The 25,075-nt window shown below is 42.2% G+C and overlaps 1 protein-coding gene across 1 annotated transcript; it reads right to left on the reverse strand.

The window, feature by feature from the left end:
- Positions 1-279: 279 nt before the first annotated feature.
- oscp1a (organic solute carrier partner 1a) lies at positions 280-12,144 on the reverse strand. The gene is made up of 11 exons (XM_051955783.1): positions 11,863-12,144; positions 11,672-11,701; positions 9,089-9,243; positions 7,989-8,156; positions 7,773-7,853; positions 7,578-7,681; positions 5,296-5,424; positions 3,126-3,180; positions 2,262-2,410; positions 2,126-2,186; positions 280-1,309 (listed from the first exon to the last, which is right to left on the reverse strand). The coding sequence occupies exons 1-11, from the start codon at positions 11,972-11,974 to the stop codon at positions 1,184-1,186; spliced, it is 1,170 nt and encodes a 389-aa protein (XP_051811743.1). The 5' UTR covers positions 11,975-12,144; the 3' UTR covers positions 280-1,183.
- Positions 12,145-25,075: the final 12,931 nt, after the last annotated feature.

Genomic DNA, 25,075 nt, shown 5'->3' on the forward strand with positions numbered 1-25,075 from the left:
ATCAGGAAAGTAGCTCAAAAATAAAAAGAACCTCGTGTACAGCAGCGTCTGAGAGCAAACAACATCACCCAGACTGAAAGTTAATTAAAGGAAATGCACATAAAAGATGATACAAACTGGATGAAATAACAGCAATAAGCATCTGCTGATTATCTAGTGCTCACAAGGAATAAATAAAGAAATAAGCATCTGTACTGCATCATGAGAGGAATATAAACTTTATTTCTTCAGCTCCATTCATCCAGAATGCAGCTCAAAGTGCAAACATGTCTTCCATGAAGAATTTACTTTAATATTATGTGCTGTAATGCTTTTAAAATGTGAAAAACCTGATTGTTTAATCATATTTGCTTCGTTTTATAACAGAAAAGTAAAATTAAAATGAATCGTGATCTTCAGCTATTACTGCTCCTGACAGTTATTTTATCACCACTAACTCAGCATTTTAACTTCCTGTTTAACTGATGAAATGTTTTCATTCCAAACTGTACAAAATGTTTCCCACAATCCAAAGTGACGCCGAAAATATCTCATTTTGTTTGGAAAACTCCAAATTTATTCAATTTAACTTTGTGTCTGAGGAAGAAAAGGATCAAATTCTAACATTTAAGAAGTTATGATCACAAACATGAGAAAAACAATTAAACATCAGAACAGCTGTTTTTCTGTTTAAAGACAAATTAATTTAATGTCTGTTGATTACTGGCTAGAAGTGCAGTAGGTCCTTTTAAATAAAGATGAAGCTTCCCTCAAACGCTTGGACGTACAAAACAGAAAAATGAAACAGTTTCCCTGCATCCTGCTGACATTTATCACCGATTTAATACTGCAGAGTTTAAAAGCATGAACCAGCAGCAACACAGATAGAAATGACGGCTTTACCGGACAGAACAGAAATAAAAAATACTCCAGCACAGCAGTCTGTAGTTCATTCATGGTGCTTTTCCAAGAGCAAATAAACAAAGAAAGCTATGATTTCTGACCGTACATGTGTTCATGTCTGCACATTTACAGATTTTACTGAGGATATGATCGAGTAAACATTGAATACTGCATATTTTTTTTGGTTGACTGAAAGAAGCTCACAGTGAGAGATGATGAGTTGATGTTAACGCCACCTTCAGGCCGTTAAATGAAAACAACTAATCTCATTGAACCTTCACGTCGTCCTGCAGGTCAGAGGTCAGAGGTCGTCCATCATGGCCAGCAGGTCGTCTCCTTTGCTGCTGCTGTGGTGGTTTTCAGGTTTCTCTTCTTCTTCTGCAAACTGTCCAGCGATTCGAGCCAATTCTGTAGCTGCCTGTTCATCCTGAAGAAACGCAGACACTGTGTTTAAATTCAGACAAATTAAAGTGGTCAAGAAAGAAACTGGTGAGATATTTCAGGAAAACCCAATCAGCTTCTCCTCCCAGAACCTCCTCAGAACATCTGGTTCTTCATCTCCAGTAACTTCATCAATGCTCAGAGTTCTACCTTCAGACTGGGAATATTTACAGAGTTCCAGGTCAAAAACTAAAATAACGACAAAAGCTGGAAAATCACCACAAAAACGGCCAAAATTACCACAAGAACACCCAAAATTACCTTCAAAGGTTCAAATATGCCAGCAACAACATGGAAAATCATCACAAAAAACACAAAATTTACCACGGAAAGGACCAAAACTACCACAAAACAGGTGAAATTGCAACAGAAACTCAAATTTGGCACAAAAAAACATGCAAAATTACCACAGAAATGGCAAAAAACACCCCACAAAAGAGCCAAATCTACAGTGAAAATTCATATATGCCAGCAAAACATGGAAAATCACCATAAAAGACCCACAATTATCAAAAAAGATGTTGCAGTTTTAATCAGAACTCAGATGTGTTTCTCCTCCTAAACGTCATGGTTCTATCTGCTGGACTGATGAAGCTCTGATGAAGTCCATTAAAAAGTGATGAATCTGGATCCTCCTCTGTGAACTTCAAGGACCTGGAACTCTGGAGACATTCCCAGTATGAACGTAGAACTCTGATCATTGATAAAGTTGCTGCCAGATGTTCTAAGGAGCTTCTGAGGGAACTTTTTTCAGACTTTATATGGAGTTATTCTGGTGAGCAGCAGACATTAGCGACTCTACCTGCATAGCTTGAATATTTATGACTCCAAATAAAGGCTCCTCAGCTCCTCCTGCTGCTCCTCTGTTAAACAAGAGAAAAGTTCTGTGTTTGGAGAATTACTGTACTTGTAGAGAAGGAGTAAAGACCAGAACTCACGCCTCCTCCTCCTCCTCATCGGTGTTAAACAGGTTGATCCTAAACCCGGTTTCAGCTTCGCTCGTGTTCTCGGCCTTCATGCTTCCCATCAGACGAGCCAACAGGTTCAGCTCCTCCTTGGCCAGAAGGTTTGGAGAATCGTCTACGGGCTGCAGGACGGAGGACGGAGGACGGAGGATGGAGGTCATACAGGAAGGTGAAGAAGACCAGGAAGAGTCAATTAGAAAAGGGAAACTGGACATTATGTAGAAAAAGGTGCAGAGCAGTTAAAATGACCCAATATTCTGTTAAAGCCTTCATAAATAAGCACCAAAACTACAAAATATAAAAGAAAAAGATGTGAGGATTATTGAATATTTTAATTTATTTTTAGTAGTTTTGTAGTTTGCTGTCTAGGAGTCGATTTAGACTTTTTCTTTTACAAACCAAATGATGAATCAAAGAAATCTGCAGCAAATGAGTCGCCTTGACCTGCTACAGCAGTAAAATCCTGATTTTACATCAACTAATAAACATTTGTTCTGAATTCTCACCTTAAAACATTTGAAGAGCTGATAAAATATGATTAAAATCATGTCACATGTACAGTATATCATAGAGGTACGAGTTAGAGCTGGATTAGAACTCAGTTACACTTCTACAGTTTCATTTATCACCTCAGAGTAGATCAACACCAGCAAGGATCTAGTCAGGAGAAGACAACCTGGATAAGAGCCGTAAAACAGTGACTTCTAATAGGACCATGAAACAGCCCAGCCTCTAATACAACCAGGAACATTACTGTATTATCTTCTGGAACTTACCTCCTGACTATAAACCGGTGATGTTTGTTCAGATGTCAGCTATAAATGATCAGATTCTTACCTTAACAGAGGAAGCTTTGGATGTGTGAGTCTCCTCTGGATGGTTCTCGGTGTACCTTTATTTAATGAAACACAACCAGAGGTTTATCATATCAGCATGTGATTCAGTCCATGTAGTCAGATTACTTCTTATTTGGGACGCAAACTCAGTTCTGTCAAATATTTGGGCAGAACTTTCAGAATTTCATGTTTTCAGATCAGGGAAAGTTTAGTTAGAGTTCATTATCTCTAGAAATAAAACAGCCTGGAAATCTGGTGAGGACAGACAGAAGAGTTCCAGTAAATTTAAACAATTAAACAGCTCCATGAAAAGACAAATTTGTAATTATTGACTCTTAAAAATCTGGAAAAGGGGACCATTTTTAAACCAGGTTGACATTAAAGTTCCTGTAAGTGTACATCTATGGATGGATCCATACAGTCTTTGGTCGACATTTCTCCAACCTTTGAGGTTCTACCATCAGTAGAATTTGATTTGTGGAAAGTTTGACCAGAAAAGGGTCCAATTTTTAGATATTTAGACGAAATGTTGATGTGGACTCGTTGGTAGGAACCAGAACCTGGAGTTCATAGAGGTCTAGATGTTCATAGAGGTCTAGGTGTTCATAGAGGTCTAGATGTTCATAGAAGTCTAGATGTTCATAGAGGTCTAGGTGTTCATAGAGGTCTAGATGTTCATAGAGGTCTAGGTGTTCATAGAGGTCTAGGTGTTCATAGAGGTCTAGATGTTCATAGAGGTCTAGGTGTTCATAGAGGTCTAGATGTTCATAGAGGTCTAGGTGTTCATAGAGGTCTAGGTGTTCATAGAGGTCTAGATGTTCATAGAGGTCTAGGTGTTCATAGAGGTCTAGATGTTCATAGAGGTCTAGGTGTTCATAGAGGTCTAGATGTTCATAGAGGTCTAGGTGTTCATAGAGGTCTAGGTGTTCATAGAGGTCTAGATGTTCATAGAGGTCTAGATGTTCATAGAGGTCTAGGTGTTCATAGAGGTCTAGATGTTCATAGAGGTCTAGGTGTTCATAGAGGTCTAGGTGTTCATAGAGGTCTAGATGTTCATAGAGGTCTAGGTGTTCATAGAGGTCTAGGTGTTCATAGAGGTCTAGATGTTCATAGAGGTCTAGGTGTTCATAGAGGTCTAGATGTTCATAGAGGTCTAGATGTTCATAGAGGTCTAGGTGTTCATAGAGGTCTAGATGTTCATAGAGGTCTAGGTGTTCATAGAGGTCTAGGTGTTCATAGAGGTCTAGGTGTTCATAGAGGTCTAGATGTTCATAGAGGTCTAGGTGTTCATAGAGGTCTAGGTGTTCATAGAGGTCTAGGTGTTCATAGAGGTCTAGGTGTTCTTAGAGGTCTAGGTGTTCTTAGAGGTCTAGGTGTTCATAGAGGTCTAGGTGTTCATAGAGGTCTAGGTGTTCATAGAGGTCTAGGTGTTCTTAGAGGTCTAGGTGTTCTTAGAGGTCTAGGTGTTCATAGAGGTCTAGGTGTTCATAGAGGTCTAGGTGTTCTTAGAGGTCTAGGTGTTCTTAGAGGTCTAGGTGTTCATAGAGGTCTAGGTGTTCATAGAGGTCTAGGTGTTCTTAGAGGTCTAGGTGTTCTTAGAGGTCTAGGTGTTCATAGAGGTCTAGATGTTCATAGAGGTCTAGGTGTTCATAGAGGTCTAGGTGTTCATAGAGGTCTAGGTGTTCATAGAGGTCTAGGTGTTCTTAGAGGTCTAGGTGTTCATAGAGGTCTAGGTGTTCATAGAGGTCTAGGTGTTCATAGAGGTCTAGATGTTGGTGTTAGATGTGCAGAGTTACTTCCATGTCGCCTTCATGTTGACATTTAACACCATATGAGTGTGGTTTTGGGTGACTGAATGTTCCCATACAGATACTTTAAATGAACTGAACAGAGAAACTATTCTTATTCTTTTATTCTTTTTATTCTCCCTGATTAATAAACTAATAAACACACATTCCAATAAATCTCATGTTTTTTTGTGTCCTATTTTATTATCTTTGCTGTAGAACTTAGGTTTGGCCCCATTTAACTTATTTCTGAATATTAAAGAAAATCTGAGACGATGCAGCAACTTGTTCTCTGAATTCTTCCTGAGTTTCCATGGTGACACCTGTATGTAGCATCACACACAGTACATACATGTAGAGCATATACTGCACATACAAACATACATGTTCATGCCCAGCCTGATGACTCTGTTTCCATACAGCTCAAACGATCCCTCTCTGATCGGGCTGCTGTAACTTCCTCCGGTAGGAAACTCCGTCCGTCTGATCTCTCTGCCTTTACTGTCCAACGTCCTGAACAGAAAACAGCTGATCACAGTCTGGAATACTGACATAGTACTGATTCACAGTCAGAGGCTCTGACTGTTCTGGAACTTTTACAGTTTGCAGCCATTTCCAGGCGACTCCACAATTTAACCCTGGGGTCGTCCTCCGGGTCAAAGTTAACCCGTTTTAAAGTTTGAAAATGTGAAAAAAAAATATTTTCACAGAGAAACTTCTGATGTCCACATTTTCAACGTTTTTGGGAAATCTTAGAACATTTTTTGGTGGAAATGAAGAAATGTTAAAAATGTCTTAAGAACATTCATTAAAAAATCAACCAAAATCCAGCGAAATTCACTGGATTTTGGTTGATTTTTTTGTGAATGATCTTACAGAAAATATTGAAAGTTTTACAGATATATATTGTTTATTGTTTATTATTTGGATCCCCATTAGCGACAGCATAAGCTGCAGCTATTCTTCCTGGGGTCCTAAAAGATTACAATGAAATACAATTCTAAAAATACAATCACTCAATCAAACAATAAAATATTTCACATTTAAATCATACTGTAGTTTAAAATATATGTAATCCAGTTAGATATTTTTAGGATTTTTTTTGAAGATTTTTACTCAATTTTGAAAATATTTGCAAGAATCTTCTTGCCAATTTTTATTTTTTTTAAATAAAACTTTTAAGGGAAACTTTTAAGGAATTATTGGAATTTTCTTCCTGAAGGTTTTGCAAATTTTCAGAAATTTGGGGAATTTTTTGCTGAATTTTTGAATTTTTCTTAGACAAGGAAACAATATTTTTTGGCGTCCGTAAATGAGGACAACAGGAGAATTAAAATAAGCTGGGAAAAAAACCTGTCAGTAAGGGGGCCTGAAAAAATGTTAAAAAGCAGCAGAATGCTGTCAACAAAAGCTGCAGAAAGTGAAAGTGACAGCAAACAGCGAGAAAATAAAGACATTTTTACATGATTAAACTAAAGTAAAGCTGTAATTTGAAGGTCGCATGTGGACATTTTGTAATCTAGAATGTAGAAAATAAATAAAAAGCATTGAATGAGAAGCTGTGTCCAAACTTTGGGTGGGGAGTGTACATCCAGCATGGTGAAACCTCTTTCTATAAATGATGAGCAGAGTACAGAGGAAACATCTAATGTCTGTGGAAGATGTCAAAATGTCTGCAGTTAATACAGTCAACGTTTATTTTCCAGGGTTGGCAGCACTTGGATGTTAACCAACGCTGACTTCAGGTTCTTCCAATTATTGCAAAACAAATGATCAGCTTCCCTCCAGCTTGGTTTCCACAGAGGTGCAGGATTTTATATTAAAGGAAATCAAAAAATAGACCCTCCAGAAAAATGCGGGCTAAAATCCTTGATTATGTGAATAAATATGCAGGTTTTATGCCATTTTATGCGGGGAAATTGCGGAAAGTTGCAAAGTATGCGAATAGTTGTGAAATATGTAAGAACTGGGAAAAAAAGGTGATTCTTCTCCTTCATCCTGTTACTAGGCTACCACTAAGTTGTTGTTTGAGTCCTTTGTGTTCAGCAAACCTTTTGCTGTGCTTCGTCGTGGAGAAGTGCTGCAACACGGTTCATTTTCTTCGGTGCTCCAGAACGATGTTGCACAGGGTGCAAAAAAGTTTCCCCCACTTTGGTGCAGTAAATCTGGGTCCTGTTTTGCCCGGTCTCTGGCTGAAATATTCGTTGGTAAATGTGATCTTTGAGCATTCTCCATTCTTGTTTTTTGTCTCTGAGCGCTGCTCTGCATCAGCTCGTGCTTCTAGTGTGTGTGTGAATGAACTGATGACGTCAGGCCGGGTGTCACATAAAAACTCACAACTCCATTTATTTTGGTTATAGTTTTCTCATTTTATGTGGAAATTGTGAAATCAAGCGGGACCTGCATATTTCTCTTTTTTCGTGGAAACGTGAGATTCTTGCGGGAATTATGTGCTGTTTTGTGGGGATTATGCGGCCTTTTGGGAAATAATTGACCCCCGCATAATCGGCGGCATTTTGGTGATTAATGCGGGAATTCATGCGATCGCATAATCGCGTTTTTCTGGAGGGTCTAAAAAAAGCTCAGAAATGGCTTGGAGTTTAGAGAGATGAAGAAACCCGGAGCAAAACTTGACCATTTATTGCATTCATGTTGCTGCTTGTTACCTAATAAGTCCTGGAACATCCGTCCCATGAGGCACTGGGCCTGAGGGCGCCATAGCAAAACGTCCGTTGGGGTTCTGGATTTGGTTCTTTAGAAAAAGTGACACCTATAGTAACAGAAAGATAAAAAATCATCACAGGTTGAAATATATTTTCGCGTGACCTGTTTGGAGGGACGATTTAAAAGCAGCGACTCACTCGAACATGCATGTCTTCAAAAAATATGAGCAGCGTTTGTCTGAGGAGCTGCAGTTCTCCCGCTGATAGAGGTGAGTAAACCTGCACCGAGGACAGGACAACTGGTTACACAGGAGATCAGACCTGACAGCTGGAATCAGGACAGTTTAACTAACAGACGGTACAGACTGCTCAGATCAGCCTGAGCTTTACTACACAACGTTATCTGATCCATACCTCGATGATTTTCCTGTGTGTCTCGTCCACCTGGTTCAGGACCCCCGGAGTGTCTCTGACCAGCTCCCTGATGGCGTCTATGTGGTTGTAGGAGATGAGCAGCAGGTCTTTAGGTCGAGGGCAAAGGAAGACTTGATATTTGAAGGCCATGACCATCAGCTCATAAAGCTACCAGAGAAAACGAGACGAGAAAAAACACATCAGAGCAGGTTTTCACAGTAGCTTCTGTAAAAGCTGCAGAAAAATATCAGCATTTACGATTTTTTGGGACTTCAGATTAGAAAATGTTTTGAGAAACCCTTGGAAACGAAACAGAACAGAGACATGCAGGGTTTTTGTTAAACATGAGGCCACACACTTGAAACAGATTTTAAAAACTTGGGTTCATTTCTGTATAACCACTATGAAAACAGCAGCAAACTGTTTAAATCTAATATAACTTCATACAACACGAAGAAGCCTGAATAATTTGTAAATGAATGACCTAGCTGAGGTCAGATTTGTCCTGAGGGACTTAGGATGGATCTAAGATCTCACTACAGGGTCTTTCTATGTAGAATAAACCAAATCTGAAAGGAAGTTCCCACCTGGAATCAGCTGGTTTTATTTACAATAACTTTACATTCCTTAAAAGAATTTTCTTCTGAGGACACCAGACGGGCAGCAACGGCAGATTTTTAACGAATCACCCTGTTTGCTAAACACTGAGCTGTGTGTGAATTCCTGCCACAGACTTCACTTTGTTTTGTAGTTTCTTGTTAGTCTTCATCAGTCTTTCAGAAATGTTCCTGTTTAGTTTGAGTGATGCAAAATGATCACAGAAAGATGGAAGACAGCTAAAATATGGCACAAAATGACCAAAACGTAAAAGAAAATGACTAAATGTGAAACAAAATGACCACAAAATGATGCAAAATTTGATGCAAAATGACCAGAAACATACACAACAACAAATTCATTTCAATTCAGTTGCTCTGGGGATTCACAGATATGGGTTCTGTAAAGTGTCTTGAGACAATTTGATGTAATTGGTGCGATATAAATAAAACTGAATTGAACTGAAAAATTATAGCGCTTAGCACGTAGCATGTAGCACGTACCCGGTCCATGCTGGCCGGGTTCAGCCTCATGATGGACGCGTGCGCTAACCGAGTTAGCACCGTTTTCATTGTCCTGTGAGAATACAGCTGCTGAGGTTTGAGGAGTTCATCCATGAAGGCTTTACTGAACATGGTCCCAACGATGTCATTCATAACTGAATCAGGAAGAGACGAAAGCAGAAAGGTGGTTAAATTTGTCCAAAGATTATTTCCACAGAAGGTTCTGCCTTATTGAGCTAAACAAAGACCGAGAGAAGAGGAAAAGAAAGAAACCCTAAGTCTGTCTTCATTGGAACCATAAGACTCCAAAAATGTTGATATTGTGGACAGACATGAGGAAAACACAGTTAAACTTTAGTAACCCAATAACATTTACCCAAGTACTGGAGTTACCAGTAAAGTGTTCACTCCTCTTTTATTGCCTTTTAACATTGAATCATGCTTGGTATATTTTGGATTTGTTGACAAGAATTTACAAAAAAGACTCTTTAATGTCAAAGTGGAAACAGATTTCTACAAAGTATGACACTCTGAAGGCAACTGGAAGAAGGTTCTCTGGTCTGATGGAACCAAAACTGAGCTTTCTGGACATCAGACTAGACATTATGTTTGGCAGACACCAAACACTGAACATGATCAGAAACACACCATCCCCACCATGAAGCATGGTGGTGCTTTTAGTAACTTGTGTGAGTACCTCTTTCTCCACTGGTACAGTCTGGTAAGTAAGCATTATTCTAATTATTGCTAGTCCAATACATGAATTATACCTCACAGCAGTGTCTTACTGTCTAATATTACATGAACAGTGTATCATAAACCAGGCAAATCAATTTAGAATGCACTGTTTTGGTAAAGTATGTTATTGAAAACTATACTAAAGCACTAAGAATCAAAGGTTAATATGACAGCTACTGCTTAACTGGTTGCTGTTAGCAGGAACTTAGCTTCATGAGTTAGCCTCGTTTACACTACTGTTCAACAGTTTGGGGTTTCTTAGAAATGTCCTTTTTTTCAAAGAAAATCATTTTTTTCAGTGAAGATACCATGGAATGAATGATAAATCCAGTGTAGACATAGTTAATGTGGTAAATGACTATTGTAGCTGTAAACAGCTGATTTTTAATGGAATATCTCCATAGGGGTACAGAGGAACATTTCCAGCAACCATCACTCCTGTGTTCTATTTCAATTCAATTCAATTCAATTCAAAATATTTATTGTACACTTAGGTAAATTCAGTTTACAGTGAGTGAGTTCTCTCGTATTGTAACACACCTAAAAAACAACACAAGACAAGACAAAGTGACGACGGTGCTACGGCTAAAAGAACAAAGAAGATGGCCCCAAAGTAAAAGCAAGATAAATTAAAAACAAAGTAATAAAAAAATAAAAATGGCTACAAATATGTCAGACCAACTAGATAAAAATGTGCCATCCATGAGACGCTACATGGTGTTAGCTAATGGTGTTGAAAGGCTCATTGATGACTAGAAAACCACTGTGCAGTTATGTTAGCACATGGATAAAAGTGGGAGGAAAACATGGAGTTGTCTAAGTGATCCCAGATACCCAGCTGTAGTGTATGTGTTTATGCCTTGGTTATTTATGTGTAATTAAAGATTTTCTGATTCTGTATGGCAATGACATAATCATTTTAAGCAATCATTAGCTTGAATTAGATGACAAGCTAGCCTCCGGCCTCTATGTGTTGAGTTTACATACTTTAAAAAAAAAAAAGCTTTCCAGGCATCATATTCATGCCAAAAAGTTTGATTTCTGTCTTAACCAAACTTTGACCATATAAGTATGTAGTTAAATTCCAAAGATCACTTCTTCGTTTCACAATCAGTCCACATTATAGGATCCCTCAAGTCTGGGCACACAGGAAATCTCATTAACTATAATATTTTTGCCTCCATAAATTAAATATGGCTTTGTGGAAAGCAGAAAGAGTTGAACTGGTACTTATGAGTGGACATGAAGGTGAATGTATGAAAAGACAGCAGATGAATTTAATGCATCCAACGAGGATTCCACTTGACTTTTCCACAGTGGTGAAGGTGGTTAAAAAGTTGGGCAGCATCATGGACGAAACTCCATTCTGGACGCCCAAATCTATCAGTTGGAACTAAAGAATCGGTAATGGCTAAATTTCATGCTAGCCCGAACAATCACCTCCCTAAACTTAACCCCCTACTAATCCTTGTAACCCCCTAACCCTACTAACACCACTGACCAAACTAACCATACTAACCCTAACCCTAACTCCATATCCCAAACCCCTCTAACCCTAACCCTACTAACCATACTAGCTCTACTGACCCTAACCCTAACTCTCTAACCCTAACCACTAATCCTACTGACCCTGTCTTTTGATATGTCCATCCTTCATATCCACTGAGAAGTACAAGTTCAATTCTTTCTTCTTTTGACTAAGCCATATTTAATCTGTGGAGGCAAAAAAAAATCTAGTTAATGAGATTTCCTCTGTGTCCAGACTTTAGGGACAGCCTGTAGTTTATAGTAATGACAGCTAACAGGTGCTACAGGGGCAGGGGGAGCTAAATAAGGCACAGATACCTCTTTTTCTGTCATTTTCTGACCACACGCCTCCAGCCAAGTTGGGAAAGAAGAGAAAGAGAACAGACTTGTCATGTGGGGGAAACATGAGAAGCACATTTGTTGGTCTCTAAGGCGACATCTGATCACTACAGCTCGTCACAGGGAGGACGACTGGAGGCCAAACACACCTACGAAGCAACCACCTCTACCTTTCTCTGAATTATCCTCAGACGTGTTGTGAGCTCGCAGCCGCTGGTCCAGTATGTAAAGCATCTCTCCACCCAGATTAATGAACACCAGGGGCAGGGTTCTCACAGACATCTTGCAAAGATAAAGACAGGATTAGCTGCGAGGGAAATCTGGTGCAGAAGCAGACGTTAGAAGCAGTTGAGGGCCTCGCAGATCAGCAGCTCTACTGTCATTTCGAGGCCGTTATCTGATTGTTCCTGTTGTAAATTGCCCATGGTGGCTGAATCGTCCATGTCTTATCTGATGGTGCTTCTGCAGATAATGTTCCTCACTAAGATGCAACAGGTGGCCAGGAAGAGGATCAGATGAGGACCAGCTTATTGGCCAGGATAAGGATGATGTGACAGCACAGTGCAGCCAACCACAGAGGGTGAACTGCTGCTCCACGTGCCCCAGCAAACCGGAAACATTTCCTAAAGGTTCCAGCAGCCTGCAGCCTTCAGAGAACCATCAGAGAACCTTTAAGGAACGTTTCTCAACATGTAATACAATGTCAGTGCTAAGAAGGCCTGTTCAGAGTGGTTTGTCCAGAAGTCCGAAGACACCGAAAGTACGCGGATTCCTGAAGGAAACCTTTATTATTAAACCTTAACTCTAACGCCGTCCACATGAACATGCTGATGTAACACGATGGATTTCTACCAGATTTTAAAACCTGGCTTCAGGGATTTGTTCCCTCTTGGCCCAAGAGCATTAGTGAGGCTGGCTGCTGATGCTGACAGATAAGGAATATCTCTTCATCCCAAAGGTGTTGAGGTAAAGGCTCATGTCTTTACAACACTAGACTGTCTCCACAAAGCTTCAAAGTTTTGTGAAACAACGACTTATTTTAGCTATAAAAGCAATATGACGTTTTATTTTTTAAACTGCTCTTTGGACTTCCTTACAGAGAGTTAGATGAGAAGATTAAGGACATCCTGGTCAAGTTTCATTGTCCCAATCCAATCCTGATCTGCCAATTCCGAGTAGTGTTACAGGGTAAATGCAGTGTTACAGGGTAAATCTAGCATTTGAAGGGTAAATGCAGCATTAGAGGGTAAATGTAGCATTAGAGGGTAAATGCAGCATTAGAGGGTAAATGTAGTGGTAGAGGGTAAATGTCGCATTAGAGGGTAAATGTAGCATTAGAGGGTAAATGTAGCCTTAGAGGGTAAATGTAGCATTAGAGGGTAAATGTAGCATTAGAGGGTAAATGTAGCATTAGAGGGTAAATGTAGCCTTAGAGGGTAAATGTAGCCTTAGAGGGTAAATGTAGCATTAGAGGGTAAATGTAGCATTAGAGGGTAAATGTAGCATTAGAGGGTAAATGTCGCATTAGAGGGTAAATGTCGCATTAGAGGGTAAATGTAGCCTTAGAGGGTAAATGTAGCATTAGAGGGTAAATGTAGCATTAGAGGGTAAATGTAGCCTTAGAGGGTAAATGTAGCCTTAGAGGGTAAATGTGGCATTAGAGGGTAAATGTAGCCTTAGAGGGTAAATGTAGTATTAGAGGGTAAATGTAGCATTAGAGGGTAAATGTAGTATTAGAGGGTAAATGTAGCATTAGAGGGTAAATGCAGCATTAGAGGGTAAATGTAGCATTAGAGGGTAAATGTAGCCTTAGAGGGTAAATGAAGCATTAGAGGGTAAATGTAGCCTTAGAGGGTAAGTGCAGCATTAGAGGGTAAATGTAGCATTAGAGGGTAAATGCAACGTTACAGGGTAAATGTAGCATTAGAGGGTAAATGTAGTATTAGAGGGTAAATGTAGCATTAGAGGGTAAATGTAGCATTAGAGGGTAAATGCAACGTTAGAGGGTAAATGTAGCCTTAGAGGGTAAATGTAGCATTAGAGGGTAAATGTAGCATTAGAGGGTAAATGTAGTATTAGAGGGTAAATGTAGCATTAGAGGGTAATGTAGCATTAGAGGGTAAATGCAACGTTAGAGGGTAAATGTAGCCTTAGAGGGTAAATGTAGCAATAGAGGGTAAATGCAGCATTAGAGGGTAAATGTAGCCTTAGAGGGTAAATGCAGCATTAGAGGGTAAATGTAGCCTTAGAGGGTAAATGTAGCCTTAGAGGGTAAATGTAGCGTTAGAGGGTAAATGTAGCCTTAGAGGGTAAATGTAGCGTTAGAGGGTAAATGTAGCATTAGAGGGTAAATGTAGCGTTATAGGGTAAATGTAGCCTTAGAGGGTAAATGCAGCATTAGAGGGTAAATGTAGCCTTAGAGGGTAAATGCAGCATTAGAGGGTAAATGTAGCCTTAGAGGGTAAATGTAGCCTTAGAGGGTAAATGTAGCGTTATAGGGTAAATGTAGCCTTAGAGGGTAAATGTAGCATTAGAGGGTAAATGCAACGTTAAAGGGTAAATGTAGCATTAGAGGGTAAATGTAGAGTTAGAGAGCAAATGTATTATTAGCGGGTTTAGCTAGCAGCGGGCACCATGACAAAGACTTACGGGATGCTTAATGACCTCCGGACGGGACTGATGTGATTATGACAAACTGGAATCAGCTCGAATATTAACTTAAATCCCACTGATTTATGTAACAGAACAAATCAGGTCCTTGTTGACTAAAGCTGTACTGTCCGAACAGGACAAATGTGCACTGTGCTCAGTTTGTTTTCTTGATTTTTTGCTCATAATACATACAACAGACACAAATACAAGATCACATTGGAGTTGAATGGGAGACCACCTGGTTTAAAGATCCCTTGATTGGTCTCCAGTTGGTTCTCCAATAAAAACAAAACTAAACTGAAAAGTAAACAGCAACACACCCCAGATACGAGTAGTAGAGAATGACTGTTTTCCTTTTCTTTCAAGCTAATGGTGTTGAACCAAAGCAAACTAAAACACTGCAGTAAAGTAGAATTTTATCTAGTTTTTATTCGCTCATACTGTACCGTTCAAAGGTTTGGGTTCATCCAGACAATTCCATGTTTTTCATAAAACTCCCACTTTTATCCATGTGCTAACAGAACTTTACAAGAGTTTTCTAATCATCAATGAGCCTTTCAACACCATTAGCTAACACAATGTAGCATTAGAACACAGGAGTGATGGTTGCTGGAAATGTTCCTCTGTACCCCTATGGAGATATTCCATTAAAAATCAGACGTTTACAGCTATAATAGTCATTTACCACATTATCAATATCTACACTGGATTTATCTTTCATTTAATGGTATCTTCATTGAAAAAAATAGATTTTCTTTCAATAATAAGGACATTTCTAAGTGACCCCAATCTTTGAACGGTAGTGTAGGTAAATTACTCAGTTAGAATCACCGTTATAATAACATTGTAGGGTCTTAACCACAATATTTGAACATATTAGGGTAATTGGTAGCATCACTTCTAATCTTTTTTTGTACTTGGTCCAGCTGCTGTTGTAAATGTGCTGAATAAAACCAGTGACATGAAGAATCCTGCATGCAGTGTAGGTAAAGGACAGCCAGGTGAACTGACCGATGTTCCTCCATGAAGCCACATTTTACTAACTTAACTGTTACGATCTGGTTTTACGATCTTTTTCTCTCGTGCTCATTCCAAATAAAAGATTAGAGTAGACACATGCAAATAAAAGCTTATCTTCAGGCTCTCTGCTATAGCAGCTCGCTGCACTGGAGACTTCTGCACTTCAAAGCTTCCCGAGGCGAGTGAAACGCTTTACGGACTGACAGCAGACAGAAAAATGCAAACAAATGTAGTAAAGACTGGACTGTGAATGAACCAACCGACCATGGATGTCCGCCATTACCTCTGGATGATCTCCATGTAAGTTAACACTAACTTTAGGTTGTGTTTTTTACTCTGTTCTGCATACAATCATGAATTAATATGGTTCCTGTTTTATAGTTTATTGTTGTTAAACATCGACTTGAACTTTTTTGAGAGAAGTATTTAATTTGCCAGCGATAATGTCGTTGCAGAGTAACCTCCTGTGCAGGGTCAGGTCCAGGTTTTAATGATGGTCCAGCCCTCGATCCCAGGTTCTACAACATGGACTGGATGCAGTCGATACCTGATGATACTCCACTATCTGCCATCTCCATTCCTGGAACACATGAGAGCTTATCGCTGTACGGTGGACCTCTGGCTGTTTGTCATGTTTGGACTCTGGACAAGCAACTGAACGTGGGAATCCGTTATTTTGACGTGCACGCTGGGATTTGGTTGCATACCCAAAAAGACATTTACATTCGGGACAGTCACTGGATGTTCTATCAACACATCCAATTCGATGAAGTCCTCAGAGTCATTTTTAACTTCTTAGATCGCCACAGTGATGAGACTGTGCTTCTGAAGGTCACATTTCATGGGTTTTACCAGGAGAAAATCAAACAGCTGATGAAGAAGTTAACTGACAAGTTTCAAAGTAGAATGTGGACCAAGCTGTCGGTACCAAGCATGCAGCAGGCAAGAGGCAAGGTCGTGTTCCTTCAGAGTGAATCCTTTCAAACTGGAGCAGAAAACCATCCATCTTACTTCTTTGAAAATAATAAGCTGATGAATGTAGAAGGAAAAATACAGCGCATCAGGCCTCACCTCTGTGGTCATCACTTTGTTCTGACTGAGACGCCAGCATCAGCTCTGAGAAGCCCAAAAGTGTTGGCAAGAACAGTCAACAAGCAGCTTAGCAGCCTGGTGGTGCTACACGAGAAAAGCTCCTTAAACCGAGGCTGTTTAGGTGTTCTAAGCATGAGCTTCCCCAGCGCTGATCTCATTAAAAACATCATTCAGATCCAACACTGCCACTGTGGTGCACCTGCAGGAGACGGACACGATGGGAAGATCCAACAAACCACAGCTGAGCCAAAGAAGAACACAGAACCAGCAGCATCTGGGGAGGATTCAGAACCGAAAACAGAACCAGAACCAGCAGCATCTGGGGAGGATTCAGAACCAGCACCTGAACCACAACCACCAACATCTGGGGATGATTCAGAACCAGCACCTGAACCAGAACCACCATCATCTGGGGAGGATTCAGAACCTGCACCTGAACCAGAACCACCAGCATCTGGGGAGGATTCAGAACCTTCACCAGAACCAGAACCACCAACATCTGGGGAGGATTCAGAACCTTCACCAGAACCAGAACCACCAACATCTGGGGAGGATTCAGAACCTTCACCAGAACCAGAACCACCAACATCTGGGGAGGATTCAGAACCAGCACCTGAACCAGAACCACCAACATCTGGGGGGGATTCAGAACCAGCACCAGAACCAGAACCACCAACATCTGGGGAGGATTCAGAACCAGGACCTTCACCAGAACCAGAACCACCAACATCTGGGGATGATTCAGAACCAGCACCTGAACCAGAACCACCATCATCTGGGGAGGATTCAGAACCTCCACCTGAACCAGCACCTGAACCAGAACCACCAACGTCTGGGGATGATTCAGAACCAGCACCTGAACCAGAACCACCAACTTCTGGGGAGGATTCAGAACCTTCACCTGAACCAGAAACACCATCATCTGGGGATGATTCAGAACCAGCACCTGAACCAGAACCACCATCATCTGGGGAGGATTCAGAACCAGCACCTGAACCAGAACCACCAACGTCTGGGGATGATTCAGAACCAGCACCTGAACCAGAACCACCAACTTCTGGGGAGGATTCAGAACCTGCACCTGACCCAGAACCTCCAACATCTGGGGATGATTCAGAACCAGCACCTGAACCAGAACCACCATCATCTGGGGAGGATTCAGAACCTCCACCTGAACCTGCACCTGAACCAGAACCACCAATGTCTGGGGATGATTCAGAACCAGCACCTGAACCAGAACCACCAACTTCTGGGGATGATTCAGAACCAGCACCTGAACCAGAACCACCAACTTCTGGGGAGGATTCAGAACCTGCACCTGAACCTGCACCTGAACCAGAACCACCATCATCTGGGGAGGATTCAGAACCTCCACCTGAACCTGCACCTGAACCAGAACCACCAATGTCTGGGGATGATTCAGAACCAGCACCTGAACCAGAACCACCAACTTCTGGGGATGATTCAGAACCAGCACCTGAACCAGAACCACCAACATCTGGGAATGATTCAGAACCTGGACCTGAACCAGAACCACCATCATCTGGGGAGGATTCAGAACCAGCACCTGAACCTGCACCTGAACCAGAACCACCATCATCTGGGGAGGATTCAGAACCAGCACCTGAACCAGAACCACCATCATCTGGGGAGGATTCAGAACCAGCACCTGAACCTGCACCTGAACCAGAACCACCAACGTCTGGGGAGGATTCAGAACCTGCACCTGAACCAGAACCTCCAACATCTGGGGATGATTCAGAACCAGCACCTGAACCAGAACCACCAACTTCTGGGGAGGATTCAGAACCTGCACCTGAACCAGAACCACCAACATCTGGGGAGGATTCAGAACATTCACCTGAACCAGAACCACCATCATCTGGGGAGGATTCAGAACCAGCACCTGAACCAGAACCACCATCATCTGGGGAGGATTCAGAACCAGCACCTGAACCTGCACCTGAACCAGAACCACCAACATCTGGGGATGATTCAGAACCTTCACCTGAACCTGCACCTGAACCAGAACCACCAACATCTGGGGGGGATTCAGAACCTTCACCTGAACCAGAATCACCAACATCTGGGGAGGATTCAGAACCTGCACCTGAACCAGAACCACCAACATCTGGGGATGATTCAGAACCTTCACCTGAACCAGAACCACCAACATCTGGGGAGGATTCAGAACCTGCACCTGAACCAAAACCACCAACATCTGGGGATGATTCAGAACCAGCACCTGAACCAGAACCACCAACATCTGGGGAGGATTCAGAACCTGCACCTGAACCAGAACCACCAACATCTGGGGAGGATTCAGAACCACCACCTGAACCAGAACCACCAACATCTGGGGGGGATTCAGAACCTTCACCTGAACCAGAACCACCATCATCTGGGGAGGATTCAGAACCAGCACCTGAACCAGAACCACCAACATCTGGGGAGGATTCAGAACCTTCACCTGAACCAGAACCACCAACATCTGGGGAGGATTCAGAACCAGCACCTGAACCAGAACCACCATCATCTGGGGAGGATTCAGAACCAGCACCTGAACCTGCACCTGAACCAGAACCACCATCATCTGGGGAGGATTCAGAACCACCACCTGAACCAGAACCACCAACATCTGGGGGGGATTCAGAACCTTCACCTGAACCAGAACCACCATCATCTGGGGAGGATTCAGAACCAGCACCTGAACCAGAACCACCATCATCTGGGGAGGATTCAGAACCAGCACCTGAACCTGCACCTGAACCAGAACCTCCAACATCTGGGGATGATTCAGAACCAGCACCTGAACCAGAACCACCAACTTCTGGGGAGGATTCAGAACCTGCACCTGAACCAGAACCACCAACATCTGGGGATGATTCAGAACATTCACCTGAACCAGAACCACCATCATCTGGGGAGGATTCAGAACCAGCACCTGAACCAGAACCACCATCATCTGGGGAGGATTCAGAACCAGCACCTGAACCTGCACCTGAACCAGAACCACCAACATCTGGGGATGATTCAGAACCTTCACCTGAACCTGCACCTGAACCAGAACCACCAACATCTGGGGGGGATTCAGAACCTTCACCTGAACCAGAACCACCAACATCTGGGGAGGATTCAGAACCTGCACCTGAACCAGAACCACCAACATCTGGGGATGATTCAGAACCTTCACCTGAACCAGAACCACCAACATCTGGGGAGGATTCAGAACCTGCACCTGAACCAAAACCACCAACATCTGGGGATGATTCAGAACCAGCACCTGAACCAGAACCACCAACATCTGGGGAGGATTCAGAACCTGCACCTGAACCAGAACCACCAACATCTGGGGAGGATTCAGAACCACCACCTGAACCAGAACCACCAACATCTGGGGGGGATTCAGAACCTTCACCTGAACCAGAACCACCATCATCTGGGGAGGATTCAGAACCAGCACCTGAACCAGAACCACCAACATCTGGGGAGGATTCAGAACCTTCACCTGAACCAGAACCACCAACATCTGGGGAGGATTCAGAACCAGCACCTGAACCTTCACCTGAACCAGAACCACCATCATCTGGGGAGGATTCAGAACCTGCACCTGAACCAGAACCACCATCATCTCGGGAGGATTCAGAACCAGCACCTGAACCAGAACCACCAACATCTGGGGAGGATTCAGAACCTTCACCTGAACCAGAACCACCAACATCTGGGGAGGATTCAGAACCTTCACCAGAACCAGAACCACCAACATCTGGGGAGGATTCAGAACCAGCACCTGAACCAGAACCCCCAACATCTGGGGAGGATTCAGAACCAGGACCTGAACCAGAACCACCAACATCTGGGGAGGATTCAGAACCAGCACCTGAACCAGAACCACCAACATCTGGGGAGGATTCAGAACCAGCACCTGAACCTGCACCTGAACCAGAACCACCATCATCTGGGGAGGATTCAGAACCTTCACCAGAACCAGAACCACCAACATCTGGGGAGGATTCAGAACCAGCACCTGAACCAGAACCACCAACATCTGGGGAGGATTCAGAACCTGCACCTGAACCAGAACCACCAACATCTGGGGAGGATTCAGAACCTTCACCAGAACCAGAACCACCAACATCTGGGGAGGATTCAGAACCAGCACCTGAACCAGAACCACCAACATCTGGGGAGGATTCAGAACCTGCACCTGAACCAGAACCACCAACATCTGGGGAGGATTCAGAACCTTCACCTTTACCAGAACCACCAACATCTGGGGAGGATTCAGAACCAGCACCTGAACCAGAACCACCAACATCTGGGGATGATTCAGAACCAGCACCTGAACCAGAACCACCAACATCTGGGGAGGATTCAGAACCTTCACCTTTACCAGAACCACCAACATCTGGGGAGGATTCAGAACCAGCACCTGAACCAGAACCACCAACATCTGGGGATGATTCAGAACCAGCACCTGAACCAGAACCACCAACATCTGGGAATGATTCAGAACCTGCACCAGAACCAGAACCACCAACATCTGGGGAGGATTCAGAACCTTCACCTGAACCAGAACCACCAACATCTGGGGACGATTCAGAACCAGCACCTGAACCAGAACCACCAACATCTGGGGAGGATTCAGAACCACCACCTGAACCAGAACCACCATCATCTGGGGAGGATTCAGAACCTTCACCTGAACCAGAACCACCAACATCTGGGGAGGATTCAGAACCAGCACCTGAACCAGAACCACCAACATCTGGGGAGGATTCAGAACCAGCACCTGAACCAGAACCACCAACATCTGGGGAGGATTCAGAACCCGCACCTGAACCAGAACCACCAACATCTGGGGAGGATTCAGAACCTGCACCTTTACCAGAACCACCAACATCTGGGGATGATTCAGAACCAGCACCTGAACCAGAACCACCAACATCTGGGGAGGATTCAGAACCAGCACCTGAACCAGAACCACCAACATCTGGGGAGGATTCAGAACCTTCACCTGAGCCAGAACCACCAACATCTGAGGAGGATTCAGAACCTTCACCTGAACCAGAACCACCAACATCTGAGGAGGATTCAGAACCTGCACCTGAACCAGAACCACCAACATCTGGGGAGGATTCAGAACCAGCACCTGAACCAGAACCACCAATATCTGGGGATGATTCAGAACCAGCACCTGAACCAGAACCACCAACATCTGGGGAGGATTCAGAACCTTCACCTGAACCAGAACCACCAACATCTGGGGAGGATTCAGAACCTTCACCTTTACCAGAACCACCAATATCTGGGGAGGATTCAGAACCTGCACCTGAACCAGAACCACCAACATCTGGGGAGGATTCAGAACCTTCACCTTTACCAGAACCACCAATATCTGGGGATGATTCAGAACCAGCACCTGAACCAGAACCACCAACATCTGGGGAGGATTCAGAACCTTCACCAGAACCAGAACCACCAACATCTGGGGAGGATTCAGAACCAGCACCTGAACCAGAACCACCAACATCTGGGGGGGATTCCGAACCTTCACCAGAACCAGAACCACCAACATCTGGGGGGGATTCAGAACCTTCACCTTTACCAGAACCACCAATATCTGGGGATGATTCAGAACCAGCACCTGAACCAGAACCACCAACATCTGGGGAGGATTCAGAACCTGCACCTTTACCAGAACCACCAACATCTGGGGATGATTCAGAACCAGCACCTGAACCAGAACCACCAACATCTGGGGGGGATTCAGAACCTTCACCTGAACCAGAACCACCAATATCTGGGGAGGATTCAGAACCAGCACCTGAACCAGAACCACCAATATCTGGGGAGGATTCAGAACCAGCACCTGAACCAGAACCACCAACATCTGGGGAGAATTCAGATCCTGCACCTGAACCAGAACCACCAATAACTGGGGAGGATTCAGAACCTTCACCTGAACCAGAACCACCAATATCTGGGGATGATTCAGAACCAGCACCTGAACCAGAACCACCAACATCTGGGGATGATTCAGAACCAGCACCTGAACCAGAACCACCAACATCTGGGAATGATTCAGAACCTGCACCAGAACCAGAACCACCAACATCTGGGGAGGATTCAGAACCTTCACCAGATCCAGAACCACCAACAACTGGGGAGAATTCAGAACCAGCACCTGAACCAGAACCACCAATATCTGGGGATGATTCAGAACCAGCACCTGAACCAGAACCACCAACATCTGGGGAGGATTCAGAACCTTCACCAGATCCAGAACCACCAACAACTGGGGAGAATTCAGAACCAGCACCTGAACCAGAACCACCAAAATCTGGGAAGGATTCAGAACCTGCACCTGAACCAGAACCACCATCATCTGGGGAGGATTCAGAACCTTCACCTGAACCTGCACCTGAACCAGAACCACCAACATCTGGGGAGGATTCAGAACCTTCACCTTTACCAGAACCACCATCATCTGGGGGGGATTCAGAACCTGCACCTGAACCAGAACCACCATCATCTGGGGGGGATTCAGAACCTGCACCTGGACCAGAACCACCAACATCTGGGGAGGATTCAGAACCAGCACCTGAACCAGAACCACCAACATCTGGGGAGGATTCAGAACCTGCACCTGAACCAGAACCAGAACCACCAACATCTGGGGAGGATTCAGAACCTTCACCTTTACCAGAACCACCATCATCTGGGGGGGATTCAGAACCTTCACCTTTACCAGAACCACCATCATCTGGGGGGGATTCAGAACCAGCACCTGAACCAGAACCACCAACATCTGGGGAGGATTCAGAACCTTCACCTTTACCAGAACCACCATCATCTGGGGGGGATTCAGAACCAGCACCTGAACCAGAACCACCAACATCTGTGTATCTCCTCAGCACACCTGCTCCTGAACCAGCGTCTGAACGTGACTCGAGCGTAACATCTCAGTCACTCTCCACACATAAAGACCGTGAGTCAGTAGATGTTCGACCTCAGCCGGTAAATCCTCCATCCACTGATCCTGAAGCACGTCCTGCTGTTCTCCCTGAAATCCTCCTTCAACCAGAACACAAACCAGGACCTCCGTGGAGGAAAAGGAACTGTCATCGAGGGTAGACAGAACAAGAAATCTCATTTTAAATAGATTACATGATCTTCTTTGATTGCAGTCTGATGTTTGGTCCTAAAACAGCAAGTCAAATTCAAGAGAATACAGCATTGTTTGGATGTTCTGTAATCTTAGTGCACAACACAGTGATCAAAATCAGTTCATTGATCATGTTTCATATCTGATTTTCCATGTGACATGAAATATTTTGCCTTGAAGACCTCTTGGATCAGTGATCTGTAATGTTCTTGGTTAAAGTTCCTGTTAAACATCTGGTGGAATGCTATCTGTGTCTGCTTTTTTTCTAAAGCTGTCCTGATTAATCGATCAGTTGAACTGTTAAATGAATCTCCATCTGGTTTGATAATCGATTAATAGCTTTAAAGCTTTTTTTTTTAAAGTAAAAAAAGTGTGGTTATTCCAGCAGGTGGAGCCTCTTCCTCTTTAATCCTGTAGAGACCGGAGGAGACTCAGGCTGCAGTTCATGTTGAAGCAGAGAGCATTGTGGGAGTTTATCTAGCAGCTTTCTGGATATTTTGGACAGTTTAGACCAGTTTAAAGTTATTTTGGACACTTTTTCAGTAATTTGGACAATTTTAAAGTAATTATTGATACGTTATAAGTCCTTTTAGACTAATTTTGAGCAGTCTTGGACACTTTTTCAGTCATTTTGGACAAGCTGTTGGGAAATTCAGGCAGGTTTTCAGTTAATTTTCATTTATTATTATTGATAATAATAGTAACAATCATGTGTGTGCCCTATAATGTAAAAATAATCAGCATTTAAAAAGTTTAAATGCTGCAAAATTTTGTTGTATTATTTATATCATAATTGTTTTAATTTATATTTTATTATTAAATATAACAAAAATAATACAATAATAAAAATAATAATAACTATTATTATTTATTTATTTAATTAGATGGTATATTTTAATAATCATAATATTAATTATAATATATTATTAATAATAATAATTCTTCTTCTTAATAATAATAATAATTGTTATTATCAAATAATAATAATAATTATTATATATCTGGTCAGTTCCTTTTTGATAAACAATAATAATAATTTTATTAATATTGTTATTTTATCATTAATAAAATATTATAAAATTAATTAATAAATTATAATTATTGAATTATATGACACTATTTTTTAAAATTACAATAATAATTGTATTTGATTTTTTAAATATTTATCTAATTTTCAACATACCAGTATTTTTGCAGTTTCTTTTTAAATTTTGAAATGTTTATTGATTTTACATTTTACCCAAACAGCAGGTAAAATAATGCAGCTACATAAACATAAATACTTCCATAATTGGCAGTACTTTTTCTTTGCACAACCTGGCTGAGCAACAAATAAACAGATTTAAAAATAAAACAAACCCTTTTTATTAATCTCCTAATAAACTCTCATCATCCGTGGGGTCGACTGGGAGCTTTTATTTTTTATCTTGTAGTTTTTGCTGTTTTTTCCG

This window comes from Acanthochromis polyacanthus, chromosome 11, assembly GCF_021347895.1.
Source record: "Acanthochromis polyacanthus isolate Apoly-LR-REF ecotype Palm Island chromosome 11, KAUST_Apoly_ChrSc, whole genome shotgun sequence".
NCBI lineage: Eukaryota > Metazoa > Chordata > Actinopteri > Pomacentridae > Acanthochromis > Acanthochromis polyacanthus.